The sequence below is a fragment of the Siniperca chuatsi genome, linkage group LG16, assembly GCF_020085105.1.
Source record: "Siniperca chuatsi isolate FFG_IHB_CAS linkage group LG16, ASM2008510v1, whole genome shotgun sequence".
NCBI lineage: Eukaryota > Metazoa > Chordata > Actinopteri > Centrarchiformes > Sinipercidae > Siniperca > Siniperca chuatsi.
The window spans coordinates 16896707-16921314 of record NC_058057.1 but is presented as its reverse complement, the minus strand read 5'-3'; the positions used below and the strand labels follow the sequence as shown (position 1 = coordinate 16921314).

The window sequence follows — 24608 nt, the reverse complement described above, 5'->3', positions numbered from 1 at the left end:
GTGTGGATCTTTTTGTCTTGTCTTTACCTCAACAAAACAGCTTCAGGAGCTGTTCTTCATTCTTTTTGTCCACTCATCCATTTAGCATTCATAAGCACTTTATAAACATTTAATAAATGTTTATAACGCACTATAATTAAGTGTAAGCAGATAAAAAGGACATTTTAAGTGTTTATTAACATTTTAATTTATAAACAACTTCTGCTATGAAGACATATTTTATATTATTACACCTGTGTTTTACTACTACTGTCATTCATCATCTGTTTATACAGCAGCCTCTACAAGAGGAGTAAAAGCTGTTGACAAATATAATAAATTTAGGTTTAAAAGGTCGCTGTTAAGTTTTAGCTTTGTTCCAGTGGCAAATAATATCTTTGTAGTGAATGATTATGTATTAAAAGGTCCAGGGATTAATACAAAACGCACACCAATTTTCTCTAACTTTATTGAATGAAATATAGACAAAGAAAGTAAGTTTCTGTATCCTTACTATTAACAGTTTGGAAAATATAAAAGACAACTAAGACCATGCTACATGAATATTATGCTAAATGGCTGCAGGTTATTAGTTAATATTACAACAATATGATTTTTAAGTACATACAGTGAGTATACAATCTGTACAAATGTTAACAGGTTCACAGTTAAATGTGTTACAGGGAAGTGGGTGGGTACCCAATCTAAATGCTTTACATTAGGCAACTATAGCAAAAGTCTTTAGTTCACTCTGTATTTTTTAAATCACTTATTTTGATTTGCATAAAGCAAGTATGGATGTGACACACCCTCTATAGTCAAAGTAAAGGGAAGCGGTGACCTAACAGGGGTCTGTACTTCCTGATCTTTCTTTCGTTTGGTCATAAAGCTGAGTGAAATGTGAGTGTCTAGAGCTGCTCGTGTCAGCCACCAAATTAAAATCAATAGATTATAGAAGCACTCACAGTTAATTCTCAAGATATCTGAATGATTGACACAGTGCAAGTTTGCCAAATTTGGTAGGAAATAAACTAATACCAGTGTAACCCATAGTCACACTTTTGCTTTGGTGGCAAAACTGTATGGAACGTTTCAGATATTCCTCCATCCTAAAAAATCTCCCACTTTGCCAATAAACTTGCAAAATAAGCCCTGACCTTATTACTTAGGTTTGATGCATGACTCAAAGTAGCTGAGTAGATGCTTTAGGAATTTAATTGGATGCAACTGATGTCTTATCCTGTGAGCAATGGAAAGACCATGACTCCCTGATTGATCTTAACTTGATTTGGCTTTTAAATTAAGAATAAAATGAGCTTTTGTTTTTACATCTGGTACTATCCAGTCGGTGTCTGTGCCTCTGTAAATCCCCAACCAGTGAGTCGACGTTCTCCCTGGTGCCAGTTTAATAACCTTGAGCTATCATGCTGGGTAAAGAACACAACATGGGAGCAGGTACCATAAGACTGGACTGACTTAAGATTGTTTTCAAACTTTATCGCCCTTGTTAAAACATACAGTTAAAGTGAAAATGACACAAATGACTGAAGACTAAAGGGTGCACTACTTTTTGTAGGCAACAGAGGGTGTCAACATACTGTCTTTTCATCAAGAAATATAAATATAGTGTAGTAAGGAAGGTGTTAAAACTGCTACACACAAATAATACATACAGTATGTCACACAGTAACTCAGAAAACATGGCCATTAAACACTGTGAACATGATATGCTTTGTATTTCTTACATGCACATGTCTACGCAGTATGACTCTTCCAGTGTCAAAAATTGGCATATGTATCCTTTGCACGTCACTGTTTACCAAATACCTCTGCCACATGATCAAATGAGGGTGTTATAATAGTATTTTATTGTATTATTACATAAAACAATGTGTAACAATGTCTTTTTCACAGTAAATCAGGCAGTGATTGTTTGTCTTATCCACATGATGCTTATTTAGTATTTTGCCTGGGTGCAGAGTGGGAACACATGTGATAAGAGAATGTTGGTGCATTTCTGGTAGCTGTCACCATACTCTCTGCCCTCTTGTTGTTTTCCCCAGTCAGTGTTATAAACTTACTGTCAGTGGAATCACACTTGTACCATGGTTTAGTTATAATTGCTACAGAGTCATGAAAAAAATCAATATGACTAATAAAGCTGCGATACACTGTAAATTTTACTAGAAACTTTTGAAATGTTTCTCTGCATCAATGATGCATCACAGCTTAATATGGGAATTGTAAAATAAACAATATCCATACAATAACAAAATAAGGCAAAAAATTTAAAAATAAAGACTTAGGGGTGAATGAAAGAATACTCAGATATAAATACAATATACAAGATAATAATCCTCCATCTCTTCACCTTCTGACACCATCTCACTCTCGCTACTATACACATACAAACACACGCGCACACATATGAACAGATACACACGACCAGGTTGCAGACTCATGTCTTATGCAGCAAGGGCAATGGAAAGTCACTGAGACACTGAACATACATCACACTGATTACAAGCCAGATGGGATGCTTCTGAGGCATAGGACATGCTCTAGTGTGTGTGTGAGAGTGAGTGAGTGAGTGGGTGAGTGGATGAGGATATGGCGGTGGGACGTCACGTTGCGGTGACAGGGCTGCAGGATGGGGTTGGAGTACAGGTGGAAGGGGAAGTGGAGAGAATGGCAGAGCAGTTGCTCAGTCACTCAGTCTCTCTGGGCAGGATGGGCGGAGCCCAGTCTCAGTGTGTTACCACAGAGCTGCCTCTTTCTCTCTCTCGCTCTCTCTCTCTTGCTCTCATCACTCACTTCCTGGTCCAGACAGTGTGTCTCCCAGGCATCAGTCTTGTATCTTCAGCTGTGGTGGAGAGGCACAAAAACAGATATTAGGAACAAGAAAAGACTGCATTTTGTATTCTCTGGAAAAAGAAACCATCTGAGATTGACATTACATTTTTAAACAGCTTTGTCCCTTGGTATGTTACGTTGTAGGACCAGAATATCATTTACCATCCTGCATCTTTCTTTCATTTGTCCTTTTATGTCTCTTAAGGTTTGTTTATATGATTCAGCAGACACTTATTTTGAGAGGGCTGCTGTACCACTGCTGCTATTAAGCTACTGTAACTCAACAAGCTTTTTGTTTCCATACTTTCCCATTTCTATTCCTCTCTAAACTCTCCTTTGCTGCAGAGCTGCATGACTTCTTAATAAATTGAAAGTGAACAGTTTCTCCCCTCTAAAATTGCACTATCCTGTATGTATAATTCAGTCAAAACAACTGAAAAAAACAACCTGAGCCCTTTGAGGCTTTGTAATCGAATCTAACAAATGCATACTCCGACATGGTTTCTTGACTCCATACTGAGCCTGTGATAGAAGGAAAACAGGAGGAGGGAGCAGAGGAATCATAATCAGTCTTTCAGCACAAGTTCATCTGCCCCTCACACACCACTTCCCTTTAAGACCTCGGCCTACAAAGAAGGGGTCAACGGCGACATTCCTGCTTTGATATCAAAGGTCCCCTGGTTACTCATAGCCTGAACAAAAGCTTTTTCATCTGGCCAGTGGGCAAATCCCCTCCCCTACTCCCTAATAAAAGTAGGGCCCATTGATGTTTATGAGAAGATTGTTTAATAGGCCAACAAAGGAATTTTGAACATAACTAACTTTTTTCATTCTTTATTGTTCCATCACTAATATTGCAATACCGAAATACTAAAAAACACTACTTTTAATCAAAATTAAAAGTAGATTTTTGATTACCTGCATTTTGACTTTCTCACAAACTTATAGTATATAAATGTTGTAAGATCAGTCTCACCTGCTCATGATGCTGCTGTGATCTCTGTGGACACAGGCTCAATCTCCTTCACAGCCTCCTCAATCACCTCAATCACCTGTGCCATCACTTCTGCACACTTTACCGATGTTTTCTCTGTCTCTGGTTGGCTGGCTGCTGCCTCTGTGACTTGGCTGGGAGGGGAAAGCTCTGCTGAAGCTGTCACTTGAGGTTCTTCTGTCAGTGTTGAGAGTTTGGTTTCACTTGCAGTGCTCTCAGCTTTTACGTCTTCAGCCACAGGACCGTTGCTGTCAAACTCTACCACAGGCTCTTCTTCCACTGACGGTGCCTCAATCACCTGCGCTGTTTGCAGGACCACTTGGACTGGCATGTGAATCTCAAGCACTTTCTCTTTGTTCTCCTCTGAAGTCTCCTCTGACTTTGCTTCCTCTAATTGTGGTTTCACTTCCTCAGCTGCTTCTTTTACATCTGATTCCTGAACCTCTGTGTCTTCTTTGCTCTGTTCCTCTTTGACCTGTTCAAGCTCTTCACCTGTCTGACTCTCTGCCTTTATCTCCACCACCTCTTCCACTATGACAGTTTCTTCACTTACTTTTACCTCCTCAGCTTTCTTCAGCCCTTTTTCTAGTTTCTTCTCCTCCTCTACAGAGGCATCAAGGCTCTGTATAACCTCAACTGGGATTGTGTCAATGACCTCCATGGCAACACAGAGTGGCTGAGGTGACTTTGGTGCTGGTTTTTCACAGACAGCAACGGGGGCAGCAGTGATAATATGGGTCTCTGTTGTGATCTCAATCTCTTTCTCTGTTGTTGCTACAGCCTGGACTGCTTCTGGGATGGTGTCTGTTGGGGTGGTGGGCTTTTTGGGTTTAGGCGCGTCTTCTGAAACTTTATCCATGGCATCCTGAATGACAGCCTGGGCAATGACCATGCTCTGAGCCTCAATTTCAGTGGCCTGCTCAATGACTGCACAGATCTCCGACTCTGCTGTTTGACCGGTAGTATCTACAACTGTACCCTCCTCCTTGGTTTCCTGCACCTGGGTTGGTTCATCGCTGACTGGCTCGGACAATGATGCATTTGTTGCCACTTGGTCAGACTGCACACTGATCGGGGCCACGAGGACTACTGTTTTGGTGATAACAGCAACCTCCTCCTCACTTGGTACAAATACAGGGGTAGCTGGCTGAGTCTCCTTTGTGATGGTGGATGATATCTCTTCTGTCACACACTGAACTACCTCTTTAACAATGATATTTTCTTCACTGGCGGCAAGCTGCTCCACGTCCATTTTCGCTTCCTTGGTTTCTACAGTTGGCTCAGTGACTTCTACGCTCTGGGTGCAAACAGCTGTTTCAAGTGTTGGTGAAATGGAATTGACTACAACAGCTTTAGGAGAGTTCTCGCTCATGGTGGTAGACTGAATGACTTCAGACTCCTCTGCAACAGTGCTAACAATTCCAACCATCTCAATCTCAGGTTCATAGCTCTTATTGGCTGCTTGAATGTCTACTTCACTCAGTGAATTTTCAACAAGTCGCTCAAGCTTGGTGGTTTCTACTTGGTGCACTTGGGCCCTGAGCACTGCATCTTCTATAACCGTGGTTTCCTCTGTACTTTCTGGCTTCTCTTCCTTTGACACCTCTGTGCTTAGAACATCATGGATCACAGCCACACACTCTATAATGGGCATTACAGGTTTCTCGAGAGCTACTTTGGCAATCTCCTTGGTTCCTAGGCCAGTGCAGATAGCTGTGGCCTTGTCATGAGTGTGTGGTTCCAGGATGGTATTTGTCTTGGACTCTGCATTCTCAGTTGGTGGTTCATACTCTGTTTTTTCAAAAGCTGACTTTATTGGTACATCTTCAGCAGTCACAGATGTCTTGGGTGGAATTTCACTGATTTGTGCCTCTATGCCCACCAGGACCTTATCTGCGCTCTCCAGCTTGGGTCCCTGAGGAACAGGAGTGATTTCAGCAGCTGGAGCTGGAGAGACAGGCTTTACCTCAGCTGTGGACAGTCTGCGCCCTAGAGCTTTAGGGAGCGGAGTAGCCTCGTCCTCAGTTTCATCCTCTGCAACGTCAGTGTCAACAGACTTTGGTGTGGCAGCATTCTCAGCCTCCTCTGGAATGTCACTCAGCTCATCATGCTTATCATCAGTGTCTTCGACAATGGCTGGGATCCATGAAGGGGATCTATCTTCAGCGGACACTTTAATCTGGACTGCAGCCGGTTCTGCTGGTGCTTCTTGTTCAGCTTCAACTTGGTCATCATACTCTGAAAGAGGAACCACAGCTGGGGTGTCAGTGTCCTCCTCACCTGAGCCCTGTTCAGTGGAGGCTTGTTTTTCAGCCTTCTTCTTTCTGCGTCCAGGCAAGAACTTCTTCAAAGAGAATGATGACTCATCTTTTGGTGCTTCACTGTCTGACTGGACTTGTTCTGCAGTCTCCTCTTGCTTTTCCTCTTTGGTCTTATTCTTTGACATAACTATACGTTTCAGTGTGTCCCAGGCAGACTCTCTCTCAGGGGGGCTGCTTAAAGGTTCAGGGGATGAAACAACTTCACCTTCACTCTCTGTGTTTTGGGAAGTGACAATGGCAGCCTCAGTTTTGCCCTCCTGCTCCCCCTCTACTGCTGCTGCAGGCAATACCTCTTCAATCTTGGTCTCCTCATCGTCAGAATCAGAGGTCCTTCTAGTCCTCTTTTTGGGTCCACCCATACACATTAGAGCCTCCCAGGAGACAGAGGTGTCCATTTTCTTTTTGGGCTCCTCAGTGCTGCTGACCAGTTTCTCATTGTTTTCAGTCTTTGGCTCTTCCTCATTTGGCTTATCCTCCTTAGCCTCCTCCTCAACACTCTTATCTGCTAATGTGGCACTCTCAGAAGAGGACAGGGTGGCTGACTTTGCTGGCTTCTCACTTGTGGCTTCATCTTCGCTCTCAGAAGACCTTTTCACACGCTTCTTAGGTGTTACTAGTTTCTTGAAGGAGGACCAGGCAATGATGCCCTCTTTTTTCTTCTCTCCATCAGAGGCAATTTCACCTTCAGTCTCTTGGCTTGACTCATTCTGGGTCACCTCCACAGCAATAACATGCTCTTCTGACTCCTCGGGAGATGAAGGCCCACTGTCAGCTTTTGGAGCCTCTGCTGACTCAGTAGAGGATTGAAGCTGCTCAGCCGCCTGCTCCCCAGACTCAGTGAACTTGATCTCAGTATCTTTCTTGGTCTTCTGTTTCTTAGTTGAGAGCTTCATCAAACCAGCACCAGTGAAAAGCTTTTTTAGGGGGCTTCCCTGGGACTTTGCCTTCTCCTGTGAGGATAGCAGCTCAGCCTCAGAAGTCACCTCTGCTGGACCCTTCTGCTCTTCTGCATTAAGTTCAGCCTTTTCCTCTTCTTGTTTGGTCTCATCAGTAGTAATTGCAGCAGGAGCAGGGGTTTCAACAGTATCCTCAGGCTCTGGGGTAGTCTCTGATTTGGCTTCCTCTGGAGTAGCTGGGGCCTCCTCCTTGGGCTCTCTTTTTTCTTCCTCAGGAGTTGCTGGTTCCACTCCCTGGGTTTCTTGGTCCACCTCATTCTTCTCATTTTCTTCCACAGCAGCAGCAGTTTCTTCTGTCTTAGCTGTCTCCTCCTCAACAGCTGCCTCCTTGTCTTCCTCCTCTTTTGTCTTCTTGATGCTGGCTTTCTTTCTCAGGTTAGAGAAGAGTCCTCCACTGAAGAGTTTCCTGAAGGGGGACAGGGTGGTCTCCTGGGATGGCGGAGTGGTCTCTCCTTCCTTCTCAGCTCCTTCCTCCTTGGCTGCTTCATCAGTAGCTTCAGCAGCAGTGCCTTCAGCTGGGGCATCAGTGGTTTCAGCTTTGTCACTATCTTTAATGACTTCGGCCTCAGCAGTAGATGCCTCTATATCAGCATCCTTTTCTTCAGCCTTGCTCTTCTCCTCAGCAGTGGCAGCCTCCTCCTCCTTTGTAGGTTCATCAGTCCCACTAACCTCCTCTCCTTCTTTTTCTTTGACTGTCAGTAGTTTCACTGGGTCTTTTTCTTCACTTTTGTCCTTCTTCAGTGTGAACTTAAAGCCTACAAAGCGGAAGATCTTCTTGAAGCCAACTTCACTGGCGTCATCAGGTTTCTCCTCTGCTGCTTTCTCCTCAATAGCAGAGATGTCATTGGCATCAGGAGACTCTTTCTCCATTTTTTCGCCGTTCACTTGAGGAGCCACTTCATCCTGGATGGTGTCCATAGTCTCAGGAGCCTCCTCTTTCTGAGCCACAGACACACCATCTGGCTGGCCAACTGAAATGACAAGAAAAGAAAGAGCTTTCAGTTCATCAGGTATTGATCAGTTTTTTCACTTCAGTTTTACTAATTCCTTCTACAGCTCCTACTGTGCTACAGAAAGATCACTAATGCTATAACCATGATATTCATATAAAAGTGATTTGACCAGAGCTACAATTAATGATGAAGAAATCAAATCACTGGCCCAGGCAGCATAAATCACTCTGTTTTCAAAAAAACACTCTATGTCATTACTCTTAGGAGAGTTCGTGAGTGTTTTATATCATTGATTAAAGTGCCATTGCCATCTGCAGATAATCATAACGTTGTGCAGAAAGTATTTGCTGAGATCCCGACCCCCTGAGTTGATTTTATCAAGCATATGACTACTTAATTGCAATCAGATTGCAATTTTGTCCAGCTAATCCTGTGCTACGTAAACACGCCAAAGAAATAAAAGTTTAGGCACTGATACAAATAAAACAATAGTCCCCAAAGGGAGCTTCATAGAAAATGTTGCACAATGACATTAGTGCTATTGGCAATTTGTGGATTATTGTCCCAAAACACAATGTGAGTAGATTCATAACACAACCTCGCAATGCAACATTGTGTGAACTACTTCTACTTTCTTTAGATGGTCAAGCGGGATCACTTATTCCATTATTGTGAGTTATTCCCTGGTAGTTATACAAATGTAAGACAAATGACATATTAGCAGCTGAGATAACAGGCAAATACACACATGCAACACATACACACAATGTCTGCCTGCCATGTCTGTCTGTGTTTTGACAGAGGAAGGCGTAGGGGAATGATGACCTGCCAGTGTCTGAAGCTTTTTTTTTTCCTCTGCCTTTCTCCTCAGATATTACTAGTCTGGAAAGCCTCACATCTTATACCCCTGGACTGTCAAAACAAATTCCCAAGACTTTTAATGTCTAGCTATCAGCTTACCTGGTTACACACACTGGGAAACACAAAAAAGCATATACACTCCCCAAAACCATGCACACTGTAGGAACTACTGTGGGAACTACCTCTTTCTCTGTGCCTGTCTACTAGCAGAAGCACATATTAAAATATTGTAAAGCTGTAAACTATTAAATTAATGCACAATTCAATTTTTAATTCAAAACTAATGCACAAAAATGTAAGAGGAAAATGTAAAAAAAACCCAAGGTATTTAATCCCAATTCCCATTTTCATTCTGTTATCTACTATGAAAACTGGATTCAGTTTGTAAATAAATCTCTATATCTGTGAAAGATGACTGTGTTGACTGTGTTGTCTCACGCAAAAATGTAAAACTTTGCGCCCACATCTGTCCACATCCTTTAGCAAAATTATAGGCATGAAACTTCACTTAGTAGCACTGCATTCCTAGAATATTTTAGCTTTAAAATAGAAAAACCTTTATTTAATAGTTTACCTGACCAATAGAATAAATTAGGTAAACTCTTTATCCAAACACTGCATCATTTCACACTAAATTTGTATGATAAAAATAAGTGCTTTCATACACTAATGTTGTTAGTGAGGACACGCCCATATCTTATGTATAGATTTGACTTGAGAGGAATGTGAGCTATGCTGTTCACTCTATGTATGGGGAAATATTTTAGGATGCTCTAAACATAATCCGAATTTAAATGCAGGGGGACTTCAAGAATGTTTATTTGTTTTCCAGTTAAACTGCATCTCGATTGTGCCCATGTAGGATTCAAACCAAACAATACAGGCCACTACTACTACCCCTCCTTAAAATAAGTCCCAATCCCCTTGACCCAAATTCCACCACAGCAGGATGGATGGGAACCCACCCCCTTCCCAAGGCACACACTCATGCAAACACAATAGCCTTCTAACCCTCTCTGGCCTCCAAAAATAAAGGAAGGGGGTGGTCAACTTTTCTATTATCAAGACACACTGCAGCTTGGAGGAAGTTGTGACACTTTACCAAAGTCTGACTTTACCAAACTGATGTAAACACGAATAAAGAAAGACCTGGGTGATTTATAAAATACATCAGTTTCACATGGCAGTGGCTATCTCTCACATAGGTGTAATTTTCAGGGTACTTGTCTAATCACACAGCTGTTAAGCAAGCAAGTCAAACATCACATAAAAACTAGTCTGTGCTATATTCATCTAATATGAAACCTGAGTACAAACACAAATTCAGCTCAACTATGCCTTAATGGCACATCCCTGTTAGTGTACATAATTACACCACTTCCTCTAAGCTGTTTTCAATGAATTTCCGGTGGAGTTTTTCAATGAAGAACTCTGTTTGTGTGTGTGTGTGTATGTGTAGGAGGGGTCAGGCTGTCAGTAAGCCAGACGAGACCATGTGTGTCTACATGTATAATAAAACAGGAGTCATGTTGATTTAACAGACTACTGGCATCTCTCTCGTCTTTTTGATCTTTGTTTTCCGGCCCAACATTTTCTTTACAGGCACACAACTGTTAACATCCCTAGATTGAGTTGGTTTGGAGGGGGAGTTAATGTGTAGTGGAAGAGGGTGTTTTGAATAATGACTGTAACAGAAAGAATGTGAGTGTGAGGGGTGAGGCTACAGGGGGTGAGGAGGGGACAGTTAAGAGATGAAGGGATGGGGTTGGGGTGGGGGTGGTCTGCCCTGAGGCCGAAGCCCTAACTCACTTTAGAGGGTGTTACATATCTCAGACTCACACATTAGTTATAGTATAGTTGAAATGCTTCTGCTGTGCTGGAGACAGGCTTTGTTTATGTGTGAGCATGTGGTAAGGCAATGCTCTCATTTTAAATATAATTGCTGCAGCCAAAAAACAATTGTTGTAAATCTACTCCAGTCTCCAGCGAGATCAGATAATGTTACTGTTGTGGTTGTTTCAGCACTCGTGTGGGTTTGTGTGTTGTTGAAGGGGGCTGAGGGGGCAGTTGAGAAGCTGAGTGGCAGCTATTCTTTTGAGACACGCAATATATGCAAATCCTTGTTGTAATTAATTTTTCTGGAGCAGAAGCCCTTTAAACAATGAAGTCAGTTAAAAAGAGGGCAAGGAGACACCCCCACACCTTCCCCCAACAGACCCTTGTTAGTGCCCCCTCTCTGTATCAAAGGTGTGGTCAAAGTGGCTCCAGGGGACCCTACACATCAACAACAACCACTGTTGCACTATTTGCCTTGCCTTTATCTTATTAACATCAAGTCAAAGTCTGATGTGACTGTATGTTGTTATTTGCCCACAGCAAAATATAGAGAACATTATCTATTAATATCAGTGCTTTGGTATTCCATGTAAATGCGGAAACCAAAACCCGAGGTCACCATGAAGCAAAATGTTGCAGACCTGCTCCATTTGAACCATCACTCCCAGTTATAAGGCCCAAAGAAGAATCAGTTTTGGCATGTAATTAATTCCATACGCCCCTTTCTCGTCCCTCCCTATCATCTGCGGCTAAACTGAATAACACCACTGGGAATTAGGATCCCACTCTAATCTAATGAAATACTTCACATGACGGGACACACAGAACTGGCTTGGTTGGTGACATGAGCTAAAAGCAGGCATTGAAAATATTTTTATGAGTGCATCATCATATATTTCTATCTGGCAGCTGTCATTGTGTGAAATACTTTCCCCACCAAGAAGTTTGGCAGTAGTATAGGATGTATACTTCAGAGTTCAGGGCTCTCAGCATTGGGTTTGAACAGAGACGATAGTTACAGCACTGTGAATGGTATCTGTGCAGTAGAAAGGGGGATGCTTTGTAGGACTTATACACATTCTGTAAAGCCAGTGGTGATGCACAAGAATGATGATTGAACACTTGATGATACACTTTTAAATTCAAGCTCATAAACAAATATAAGTTAATGAAATAAGAAAACCACAGCAAACACTATTTTACTTTCTACACAATGAGGCTCTGCAGTGGCCAAAGCAAAGCCATCTCCAACGCGCCGGTGCCGGGACATCTACAAACCACAATGCAAAACTAACCACACCCTCAGGACAACAATGCCTTCGGCTATACTGCCACTGATTTGGGTTTTAGACATATCCTAAATAAATGACTAAAAACTAACAAATATTATCCAAAGTTTCAACTTAACAAGTTATATTTTGCATATTATATTTTACTTACAGTTTTACAGTAAAGCAGTCACAAATTTTTAGCAAAGTTGAAGAGAACTCTAAATTGTTAAAATGTAATACATGAGACCTTATTGAATCATTGTTCTTACCTGTTAGAGTTATTGTTCCAAGCATTGGTAACAGTCCAAAAATCCTTTCTCCAAAAAATTATAAAAATAAAAAAGATACCACAAAATTTTAATGATTAAAAAAATATTTAAAGAAATTGTCTATTTGGTCACTCTATTGTTCTCCTTCACTTCTCTGCACACTCAGTAAAATCTATAAGATATTCTTCTTTGAGTTGGCTCTGTCTTAACTAGTAAACTCAGTCTGAGGGCAGAAGCAGTGTCTCTCTTTCTTCCAGAACTTCTCAGCCAGTATGAACAGAAAAGAGGGCTACACACACATTTCAACAGACTGACACACATGTCATGTTAGGACCACCCCTGCCTCCCTCTTCCTCCCACCTCCCTCTCCTTTCTTCAGCTGTTCTGAATGAGCCCCCCCCTCCACTCACCCTCCCTCAGACCTCACCATCTACCCGGGATGACTGTAGCTCAAGGAAGCATTTATTACCCACCCCTCCAAAAAAACAGCAACTATTGTAGATGTTCAGACTCCATTTAACCCCCTCCCTAAATTTATCCCCCTATTTCATAAACACAAACTCATACACATTGTTTCATTGAAGGGGGTAGGGTAAGTGCTAGAGTCGCCTTCTCTGACCCTAATACCCATGTGTGTCCTCAAAAGGCAGCTTCTCACAGATTTTTTAAAATATCAACTTAAGCACCCACCACACCTGCTCTCCCCACTTTCAGGAGGCAAGCAGGCTCTCCCCTGTATCTCATGGCTCTTGTCACTAGTCATGTAGGAATGTTGACAGAGGAAAACAAGAAGGAATTTCAGGATTTTACTTTAACACAACACTCTTACATAACTTCTCATTTATTCCTCATTGGAACGGGTTGTTTTTTCATCCTATTTGGGGTTCCCAATCCCAATTCTTTACATCAAAATTGATAAAATAGTAACTGTAATAGTAATTGATAACTTTGATGACTGTACACTCATCACGTTCATACCAAGTGCCTTAACCCAAACCATGAACGGGGGTGCCATTGAGATGCCGCTTGCACCCCTGTGAATGTTAATAGGCCCCTCTCAATTACTCCAATACAGGGACATTTAATTCAGCTTTTGTCTGATGGGGGGAGGGAGACTAGAAGGAATGCAGATAAATCCTCAGGTAAATACCAGCATAATCAGATCTGTCACACTTCAGCATTGTCCCAGAGGAATGTGTGAATTCCATCTAGAAGACTCCCAAATGGGTGACAACAGTGGTAATCAAGTACCGTCTGAAAGCCCCACTCACCCAATGTGTGTATGTGCATGCTTTTAAATGTGGGCACAGTATACACACTGTGGGCAATTTATTGACAACAAGCTTAGCTGCAATAATCAAGCAAAGTGTCAGCTCCAAAATGTAAGGTGCAAACAAACTTAAAATCAAATCAGGTCACAACAAGACAACCAAGAAAAGCTCGCGGGCAAAATGCGGGTGAAACAAATCATATTTTCTCTTTATCCAACACCACTTCCTGTAAGTTCCAGTGAGATCCATTGAATTGAGAGAACCGTGAATACCAAGATCTATGCCCATGAATGGAAGGCTTCATGGTTTTATCAGAGCTAGCATGAGTGAGAAAAGAGGAGTTGAGGGGGGGATAATAAAAAGAATCTTTATAATATTACAAATAAACGCTTGCTTTTCTTTTGCAAAGAGAATTTAGGCTGTGCATGGCTGGCATTTCTGCTCTTTTCTCTATTCTTAGTAATTTAGTTACACGTTTTAGGTCTAAGTATATAATTTAATTCCATCCGTGCATTAATAGGTAGCAGCAATTTAAGAGTGCAATCCTATGGGTATATCATGAAAGACCCATCCATTTGATCACAGTCATTTTCTAAGAAAGATTCTGACACATCAGCGAGGCTTTCTGTTACTGCAGTGACTCATCTGGTAGATATTTCACTAGCTGTACTATACTACATAATGACCACTATGACAGTACTGTATATTATGCTGAGTGGACAGTGAGTCAGACCAAAGGGAATTTAGAGTTGATGAGAGTACCTCTGTTGGGTCGGCCCACATTTCCTTCATATGACTCACTCACATCAGTCACATTCCTGGACTTCCATACATCCTGAAAGATTTTAATGTAGGCACAGCTTCAGGCTACACAGAGCTGTATGGGAAATGCTGTCGTAAAGAATCCATATGGCTCATCCTGGATTTACAGGCTGGAATTAAAAAAAATGTTTTTTTAAATAATTATCAACAAATCCTACAAGAAGACAATAACCAGCTCTGAATTGATCCTGCTAACAAGAGTGTCATATCACTTACGCCGACATGCCATTGACCATTGGATACCATTATTATCCAAAAACATATAAAAGAGCCACATCTTCACACTGGATGACATATTCCTTCATTACTACGACGTAAAGAAGACTAAATAAATTGTAATTCTCTAATTTCACATAAATGTTTTGCTTCTCGCTTAACCTTTTTTGGTCTCAGTGCCATTTACCACCCTACAAACCTGCCGTGGCCTGGCCATTACAAACTAATGGTCTGCAGCCAAACATTGTTCAAAATCACATACCTTTATTCTAAATTCGAGCAGGGCTGCAACTAAAGATTATTTTCATTATTGATTATTTTTTAGATCAATCATTTGGTCAGTAGAATGTTAGCAAATAGCGAGAAACACCCATCACAGGTCCACAGTGCCCATTGTGACATTTTAAAATGTAAGACATTCAAGTTTACTATCATAGGAGACTAAGAAAGCCATAAAATATTCATATTTGAGTAGCTGGAACCTCTGAATTTTTGCCATTTTTGCCTTAAAAAATTACTTAAACAATTTATCGATTACTGAAGTAGTTGTCATTGTGGTTTCTGTCAGTCGACTACAACGATTAATTGACTATCCCAGAGTTTCCAAAGATCCCAAATATGTCAGGCTAAACTTTGGAAATGTGTATAAAATTATGCACAAGACATCTGGACCATGTCCATTTGATGGAATGGTGCAGCCATATAAAAGTCTTTGGTTTGAATATTTCACTCAGTGTAAACATCATATTGCTTCAGTTAAGAGCTGATACAGAAATTGTATATGATACTGTCAGACAGAGTGGAATAAAATTATTTCAACAACCTTAATGCTACTTACAGGAAAATGAAAGGGGAAAACAGTATATCAACGGGTCACTTTAAATACTTGTTTTTCCCCTTCTTGTACTTTCATTACATAAATCCTAATTTAATTAAAATAGGCTGCCATCACAACACTAAATGAATGGCAGTGTATTTTGTGTTTAAACTGCAGTTAAGTCAGGATAACACAGGGCCAAGTCTAGGGGGGTGACGCCCCACATATCTCGATAAATCAGAAAACGTGCCTGAGTTCAGGAATGTTTGAGGAGGTGTCTTGAATGGTCTGGCGGGTGGGGGGTTGGGGTGCTGGGTGGATGGGCTTTTTGTTGCCTGTAAAGAAGCGAATGACATCATCGGACAGCACAGAAGAAAACGCCTCCTACTCTTCCAAAAACTGGATAAGATGATGTTGAAATAATTGGAGGAAAGGGAAATGAGGGCCGTGAGTGTGTGAAACTGCCCGCTATCAGAGAGATTTTTCACCCAGTACCTCTCCTTTCTTCTGCATTTTTAAATTCTGTTTTGCTCCTTTCACACCATTGTTTTTATCTCCTGAATCTTCACTCCAGTCCTCTTTAATCCTTCTCCCTCTCTACCACTTTCCCCTCTGTCTTCTATCCTCTTGAGCCCCCATCCCACCCCTCCTCCTGTTTTTGAGTGAGCCGGAGGGATGGATAAGAATGTCGGACAGGAAACAGTCATTTCTTGACATCACTGTTTCCGCTTCCTTTTGCCCATTTCCTCGAGTTACATTTCATTCTGTACTCTGCACAGTAAACCTTTCCGCCTTTTCATGCTGATATTATGTCTGTACATTACGTGATATAGCGTGATGAGATGAACACTGTAGCAGTGACGTCTCAGATTTGAGTATTTCGTGACCATCTTTTGTTTATTTTTGCTGTAAAACAATGGAGTTGTTTACAGCTTTCAGCATTGAGAGAGAAGGTGTTGGTTCCATAAAATCAATATTATCTTGCACACAATTGGAAACAATTAAATTTGAGATCAAGTATGTGGGCTTCTGTTACTGTTGGTCTTCCTAGCGATCCAGTTAAAGTCAAACCACCTACAACAAAAACTGTGCTTTTAAATTTGGCTGAAGAGCAGCATTTCTTCCTGAGGGGTATGTTTAGCCAGTCTTTGCCATCTGTTATACATTCCTGAAATATCTGCATCAGCAATTTGGCATTCCAGTTGTTGTTATGCATCATCTTGCCTTCCAGTACAGACTGAATTGTAAAAATGGGGAAGTGGAGATCTAAAGAAACCTCTTCTGGAGCTTGAAAAGACCTTGGTCCACATTTACAAACAAGTGTAACAGTAAAGAGATGAATGAAAAGGACTTATCAGCTTGTCGGTTCAACAAGGATGTAGTCTTTGTTGTGTGTTTTGATCCACAGAAATTTGTGTTTCAAATGATTATGTGTATTCAAAGACAGTATAGGTGGAGGCTTTGTACCAAATAGTAGAGAGAGGCTGGTAAAAAATCTTGCTCAACCCAAAAACTGGCTCATCTCATCTTTGAGCCAAGAGGGTTCCCACTCCCTACCCAGCTGTATTTCATGAGAACTAAACAAAAATGAGCAATTATGAAGAACAAAAATGTTCTTCACAATTGCTCTTATCCTTCATGCTCTTCCTGGCTGCTTATTCATTTTCCTTACCTCAGTCTCATGCATGGTTCTGCTTAACATTAGGATTTGGCAGAGATCCACTAACTTGTCCTTGATCTACACTCAAAAATTGTTCATCTTAACAAGTAATTTAATCTCAACTGAGTGCTTAAATCAAAATTTTCAAAATGGCCAATGGAGTGAGTAATTCCACTTGTTTCCACAACAATTTTACTTGTTTTGGGACTTTTCTAGAAACAAATGTCGGTAACTTAAGACAAGGTGGAACAAGGCAGATCGCTTAAGTATCAAGTATCCAGCGCCAGAAGATTACGCTTAATTCTTGCACCGAAGACAAGTGAAAAACCTCACCTCACTGACACATTCTTGGCACTTATTTAAAGAAGATTTTATCATTAATTGCAAGGTAAAAATCACTTATTATAGTGTATGGATACTGTTGCATTGTAACAAGGGCCATAATGCTATTAAAGAAGGAGGAGAAGGAGGGGTCAGTTACATTCCTGGTCCATTCTCTCAATCATCCATGTGCCTGGGGGAGGTTTGGGATTGAGGAGGATCCCAGTTAAAAGTAACCTCTGAGGCAGAGTTATTTATTGTGCAAACAAAACTGGTCTTAACAGCAAAAATTAGCAACATCTACAGGTATCATCAGTTAGTCTGGGAATGATGTTAAATTGAGGTATTGCTAACTCTTGTCATTTTCTGCATGTAACTAAATACCTTTGTTACTTCAAGTGAGCTAATCTATATTCATTCTGCCTGGACCCTTTTACTCAAAGATTTTCAGGGATGCCAACCTCAGTTAGTCTGTCCATCACTTTGGTCCAGAGTGAAATATCGACTAATGGATGGATTGCCATACAGACCTTCATGCTCCTCAGAGGATGAATCCTAATGACTTTTGGTGATCCCCTGACTTTTCCTCTGGTGCCATCATGAGGTTGACGTTTGTGGTTTTTAATTAAATGTCTCAACAACTTTTGGATGTATTGCTATAAAATTTGGTACCCACGTTCATGTCCCCCTCAGATTTTTGATTAGCTTGCCGACTGCTGATCTGGTTATTGCTGATGTCAGTCAGTCAGAACTTAATCAAGCTTAATCTAAATAGCTAAAACGTTGTTGAGGTTGCTTCTGGAAAAAAGAAAGCCTTCTGTCTGATCAGTTTAGAGGCTGAGACAGCAGTTGAAAAATGGCAGCTTTCTAATAGACTTAGATCCTCTCTTGCCCTGAGGTGTATCCTGAAAGCACCCACATTATAACAAATGACTAAATAAAACATGCTGCACAGATGAACATAATTGAACTAGTGACTGGACAATGATGGATCTTGAGGGGCTGAGGGCCTGTCAAGCACTCCAATCTAAAACTCTACCTCCCAGACACTTTCCTCTGGGATCACTTCCTTTCTCTGATGAGAAGAAATGATTCTGAAGTCTTGCAAAAGCAGTACAAACCATGGACAAAATAATTCCTCCTAGTGTGAGTACAGTAGAAAAAGATGCACAAGAACATCTTAATAGAAAACGTTGCCTGTAATGAGTATTGTCAGTTGGAATGTCAAAGGAATATGGGCGAGAATCCAAAAAGAACGATCCAGTGGCTGGATTGTGTTATGACAACTGTACTACGTGAAGCAGAGATGAGACAGAGCTTAAGTGAAGGGAGAGGTCCCTTCCACAGGCATGATGAACGTTTTGGCAACACGACTATGTCTGTCCCCAGAGCCGAGCCTCAGTAAGTCCATCCTGGAATGAAATCATGGCCACACACACAAATACACACACACCTACAGTACACACAGACTGCAGTTCACCTCACAAAAGTTAACACCTGCAAACAAAAAAGAAATAAAAATGTTGCACAAAGAGACTAGTGAATCATTTCTGACAATCCATGATGCATCTGGGACCAACAGCATTTGAAAAATCTGTCTTACTTTTTGACATAGCTTACTTGGACTACTTCAGTATGTAGTACAATTTGTCACATTGCACAAAATTCGGTTGTAACTACTACTTGCTTTCATTATTGATTAACATACCCATTCCTTTTTCACTGAATAAATGTATTGTTTAGTCTATACAATATATAAAAGAGTTTTTCTAAGCTGAAAAACCTAAAAGGGATTCAGTTTCTCATATTATAACATAGAGAGACGGTGCAAAAACTCACACTGGAGCAGTTTTATTTGATAAACAAATTAATTAAAGCATGTATTTTCTGTCAATCAACTGTTTGATTAATGCATGTAGTGTGCCGGTTCAAGCAACAGCACACTACAGTGAGTGACAGAAAGTTTCACGTCAAGGCACTATCTGACATACTTCAATGACTGAAATCACTGAATTGATTTCATGTGGTGAACTGCAGCCATCTGGTCCCTTGAGTAGAATGAAACAAGCAGACATGCAGCATTTGACCTATGAATGATGTCCAGCGTTTCCTACAAATAAACACAAACTGCTATGAACATAGGAAGACACTAACACAGTCAGCATACTCTCCCTCTCAAGACTTTCAGAGAACTTCATCTGCCGTCTGTTCGAGCCTGTGAACGATCTGGGAGGGACCGACAACGCTTCGGCCAGTGAATTACATCAGCTATGATGTCAGTCTCTGGGCTCCCACTGCACCCCATGTGCCCACACCCCTGAAACCAGCAACCCAAACACACATGCAGGCTTGTATGCACGTCTACATGGAAAACACAGCACACAACAAATCTTACTGTTACTAATGAGATTAACATGTGAAAAGATTAACATGGTTACTTTAATAGCACATTATTTACTGCTGTACACAAAAAGACAACTGAAGTGATAATACGTCTCATTTTGATTCAATTTGTAGGAATGCACTTTGTTATACACTGACGCAATAGGTGGCTGCATCATTCACAGATGACTGTGTTAATGTCTTTCTCTCTCTTTATCCTTATCTATTTTGACTCTACCCAGCTCTTTGCTTGCCTCTCTCTTAGCAAAGAAACCTTTTTGAGCGTTCCCCTCAAAACTCTACTTTCATGTAATATTTATTCAGTTCCTTTTTGTCTAATAACCCGGTGTAAACTCTGCATTCCTTAGCCTCAGCCCTCCTGCCTGGGCTTTCTCAGCCTATCTGGCACCCAAAGGAGGTTAAAACAAACTTTAAGAATGATTTTCAAACGGTATTTGAGCCAATATGTTATCTATGCTTTATTGAAAATACTTCTTATTTTCTGTCCTACATTTTCAGGATTTCTCAATAATCAAAATACGACTGCCACATCCCTTTTGCAAGGCATGTTCACCTTGTGTGATTCATTGTGATTGTATTCACAAAGGGGTCGACTACTGACGGACGTACTAGAAAATATAACTCCATAACATTCCCATACTTTGATACCATTTTAAACAAATACTTTCTGTGATTTAATTAAACATTCCATGACAGATGATAGAGTAAAATATTTTTGCTGCAACGTATATACCTGCTCTTTGCTTTTCGTACAGTCACACAGTCAAACTATATTTAGACTAATTAACTTTCCCACTAAAAAATGCCCAGAAAAGTCTGCAGTCTGGGCACAGAATCAACAGGTATTGCTTTTTTGAGAAAGTGAGTTATGTGTCTCATTCCAAGTTGTTACAATACTTTAAACGAGGCTGTCACTTGTCAAGTTATGCAGGCTGGTGTGTGATGTGTTTGGGGTGTGGCGTTTCACCACCGGACTGGTCGTCAAACTGTAAACACTCTGGAATACCTGATAGAGAGAGATTACGGTTGCGTGTTTGCATATGTGTGTGTGTGCACGCATGTGTGTTTGCTCATGCGTCAGTCTTTTGATCTGCAGCCTGTCTTTTGTTGTTTTTCGTTGTTATCAGAGAGATTCCTCTGCTCTTCCTGTTTCCCACAATGCATTGCTGTCTTTATCAGGCTGCACAAGAGGTAGAGAAGTGCTGGGATGTGAGACCCCTCCATACCTTCCATTCCCCTATTGTGTATCTCCCTTCCTTTCACTCCCCTGCACTCCTTTAATCTGTAGCCTTGATGTTCTTTCACAACAACAACTGTTGTATCTCTCCTGTTTTCAGTTCTGCTAGTGAGAGCGCCAGATTCTATGAGGGCAATATCAGTGAGCTGGTTCATTGACTGGTAAGTCAGGTCAAACTTCACGGGTCCACTTGCTTCCCAGTTTAATTGGGTAGAGTGGGATCCCTTTGCACGACTCTCGGGTCTGTGTGTGAATATATGTAATACCCAAATGGATCTGAGCAGATCCACTATCAGCTCTGATCACGTGGTGTGGCATTATCATCTCAGAAGAAAAATATGTTTTTTTGAGGCCAGAAGAAGAGTGTGAACTGTGAAGTGCAGGAAAAATGACATGTATTGCTTCTCTTTTTGACCACAGCTGCTGATTAAGATTAATATATGAACATCGGGTTCAGGTTGGTTTTGGTCCATTTCGGATCAGGTCCAGTACTTTGGACCATTCTGGTCATGTAGAGTAGCAGAACTAGAGGCTGCTAAGTTTCAAAGGGTAAAGCCACACCAAATGTCGTGAGGTAGCAAATGTTCTGCAGCTTCTATTTGTGTATGCATAAGTGCACAAGATCTAAGCATTTCCAACAAGGTAAAATATATGGTTCCCCTCTTTTCTGTTCTACATCTTTCCACATTACTAATTAACTTACAGTACATGTCCACAGAAGCAACGATTTCAACAACCAAATTACTCTCCACTAGTCTACATGCCACATCAACTCATACACTCTGTATCTCTGCTCTGAAGAGGGTATTGGGTTACTCTATAAACGGACAGAATCGCTTCATTAAATAGCTTATTAAATAGGTTATTTGACAGAGTGGTATGTGACATATCTCTGTGTTTTAAGTAGTATAGGGTTACTCCTTCCCCTGGGCCAAAACATATTACGAGGTGCGCACGTTGCTTTGTGCGGGGCCCGGGTCACGGCCTGCTAAATATTTAGGGAGGGTGTACAGGCCCCTGCAGCCCTCCCAGATTGAGGGGGACACGATAGACATGGCAAAGAAAATAAACAAATGCAGCTTTGGAGATTGGAGGGTGCTGCAGGAGATGGACAGAGCAGGTTGGTGCACATTAAATTAAAGGGGCAGAAATCAATTTAACAATTACTGGTTAATGATTATCACAGATTAATGATTCAAAAATGTTCATTGTGTCCTTAGAATATATTCCACAAGACACTCGTCTTTAAATATTTCCACTTTATAAGAACAATGTTTTGACTAGTCCATTAAACAATGAGACAAATGAGGCCTACTTCTGTGTTCATTAGTTTCTACTACAAATAGACAATTTTCCAAGACTCTGAGAGACACATTTTTATAAAAACAGGGTATTTCTTTGATTTTTTGCAAAATTTAAAGTGATTTTTCTGCAGCTGGTCACACGCAGCGATGTGATCTGAGCTCAACTTCTGCATGCATCTGTCCTTAAGTGCAGCATCACACTAAAGCTGAATACAAATTTACAAAATGTATGTATGTATATGAGTTAACATGAGTTAAGGAATAGTGAGGGAAGCAGAGGGAGAGAGAAAGAGTATGTGGGTGTGTGCGAGTGTGTGTGTGGCTCCTATGTGAAAAGCCCATGTAGGTGTCCCATATGTGCTGACAAAGGGATTAGTCATGGCTCAAGCAGATCTTGCATCTGCAGACAAGAATCTGCACGCACACAGACACACACACACACACACACACACACACACACACACACACACACACAAACACAGTGAAAACTGACCCCACACAAACAAGCTTCCCTTCTGCCACTGCTGAATAAACAGTACAAAATCTTAGACACGAACACACACAAACATCGCCACTACTTACCTCACCGACCACAAGACCCAATCACCATCATCCAAAGTCACAAACTGACGGGACAGACACACACATATATACACACACACACCTTCTGCCAGCGTGTTGTCCTCTGAGTGTCCATTCAGACTGGTCATGCTGGAGATTTGTCCATTTTTCTGCAAAGGCTGAAAAAGACAGAAAAAACAGACACTCTGAGTCAAGAGGTATTTTAAATACAAAAAAAGATCAATTCAAAAGCATTAGCATACACAGGGACACATGGGTGGTCAGTGTTTTCCTTTGAAGGAATAGTCTGACATTTTGGGAAATACTATCATTCACTTTTTACAAGAGTTAGATGATAAGACTGATACTACTCTCATCTATCTATGCGCTAACCACAGAGTTGGTGTCAGCCAGGAGGCAATTAGCCTAGCTTTGCATAAAAGACATGAAACAGGGGGAAACAGTTAGCCTGGCTCTGTACAAAGTTGAAAAAATCTGCCTACTATCTCTTGTCTGTACATCAAGTATGGAGCTAAAGCCAGAAGGCAGTTAGCTTAGCTTACTGTAGCTTAGCATAGAGACCAGAAATAGGGGGCAACAGCTAGCTTGGCATGGCAAGTTAAAAATATACCTACCAACACCTCTAAAGCACACTAATTAACAAGTTCATTCATCATTTGTTTAATCTTCCATAAATAATGGAAATGTAAAAACGTTTCATATTGGAACTATTTCTTATTGAACAACAAAATGTCAAACTATTTCTTTAAGGCATTCAAGACAATGACAGCCTTCACTAAAGCACTAAAACTGCTACGCTTTATGATGGTTTTCAAATAATGCGAACCACAACATAATTGCCTTTATCTCAACCAACCCATCATGTTTTATGATCAGCGAATCAGCATGCCAGGATGCTATTAGATCCTTAAATGGTGTGTGTTACCACTAAATTACACATCCTTAAATAGTTTTATTAGCAGGTGGTAAAATGAATCGTTAAAAAACAAAAACATCATGAGAAGTACCAAAAATGGGTAAATTCATATCAGGTTACAACGGTCAAATCTCTGGCAAGTTGGCAAACAACGCTGAAAAAGACATACACAGAAATCCTACAACAAAACATACCAATATCACAGCAATAAAAGCAATATTATAAGAATATTGATGATACAATAGCATTTTAGAAAGTACAATTTCACAGTCGTTCTTCATTATGGACATACATGTCTGTGTTAACAGGCTCACAGCACCTTATCAGAGGATCTGGGTCCTGACTGAGTATTTTCTAGTAGTGAACAGCTCCAACTGACAGCTGTACAAAGGCAGGCAGGCCAGAGCTTTGTCTATGCCAGCCAGGGGAGAGGGAACCAGAGCCTCCCCACAGAGCTGCTAATCTAACTAATGGAAAACTCAGGCTCCATTGCCACCAGCCCAAACTCCTCCAGGAAAGCCCTGAAAAATGACACCACAGAGGAGACACTCTACTTGGGATAGGTTGGAGGGATGTGAGAGCTGGTTTGAGGAGGGAGGGAGGAATGGTCATCAGAATCAGAATCAGATTTATTGCCAGGTAGGCTTACACATACAAGGGATTTGCTTTGGTATTTTGGTGCAAAACAATAAACATAGTAGAAATATAAAGAAATATAAAGTAAGTACTGCAAGTCAAGAATCATAAATATAAAATATAAAATTGA

General features: G+C 40.9%; 1 protein-coding gene across 4 annotated transcripts in view; it reads right to left on the bottom strand.

Annotated features, from left to right (window-relative positions):
- Nucleotides 1–430: 430 nt before the first annotated feature.
- The window catches only part of akap12b (A kinase (PRKA) anchor protein 12b), a 46010-nt gene continuing 21832 nt past the window's right edge, over nt 431–24608 (bottom strand). Inside the window, exons 2-5 of one of the 4 annotated variants that reach the window (XM_044168445.1) lie at nt 23009–23084; nt 4537–8074; nt 3809–4488; nt 431–2842 (exon numbers count right to left, since the gene is read on the bottom strand). In XM_044168445.1, the coding sequence (XP_044024380.1) occupies nt 3813–4488; nt 4537–8074; nt 23009–23084 (4290 nt within the window). In that variant the 3' untranslated portion in view covers nt 431–2842; nt 3809–3812. Of the gene's footprint in view, nt 2843–3808; nt 8075–12293; nt 12584–23008; nt 23085–24608 lie in introns of those variants that run through there. The other 3 variants (XM_044168444.1, XM_044168443.1, XM_044168446.1) reach the window with 3 other exon arrangements.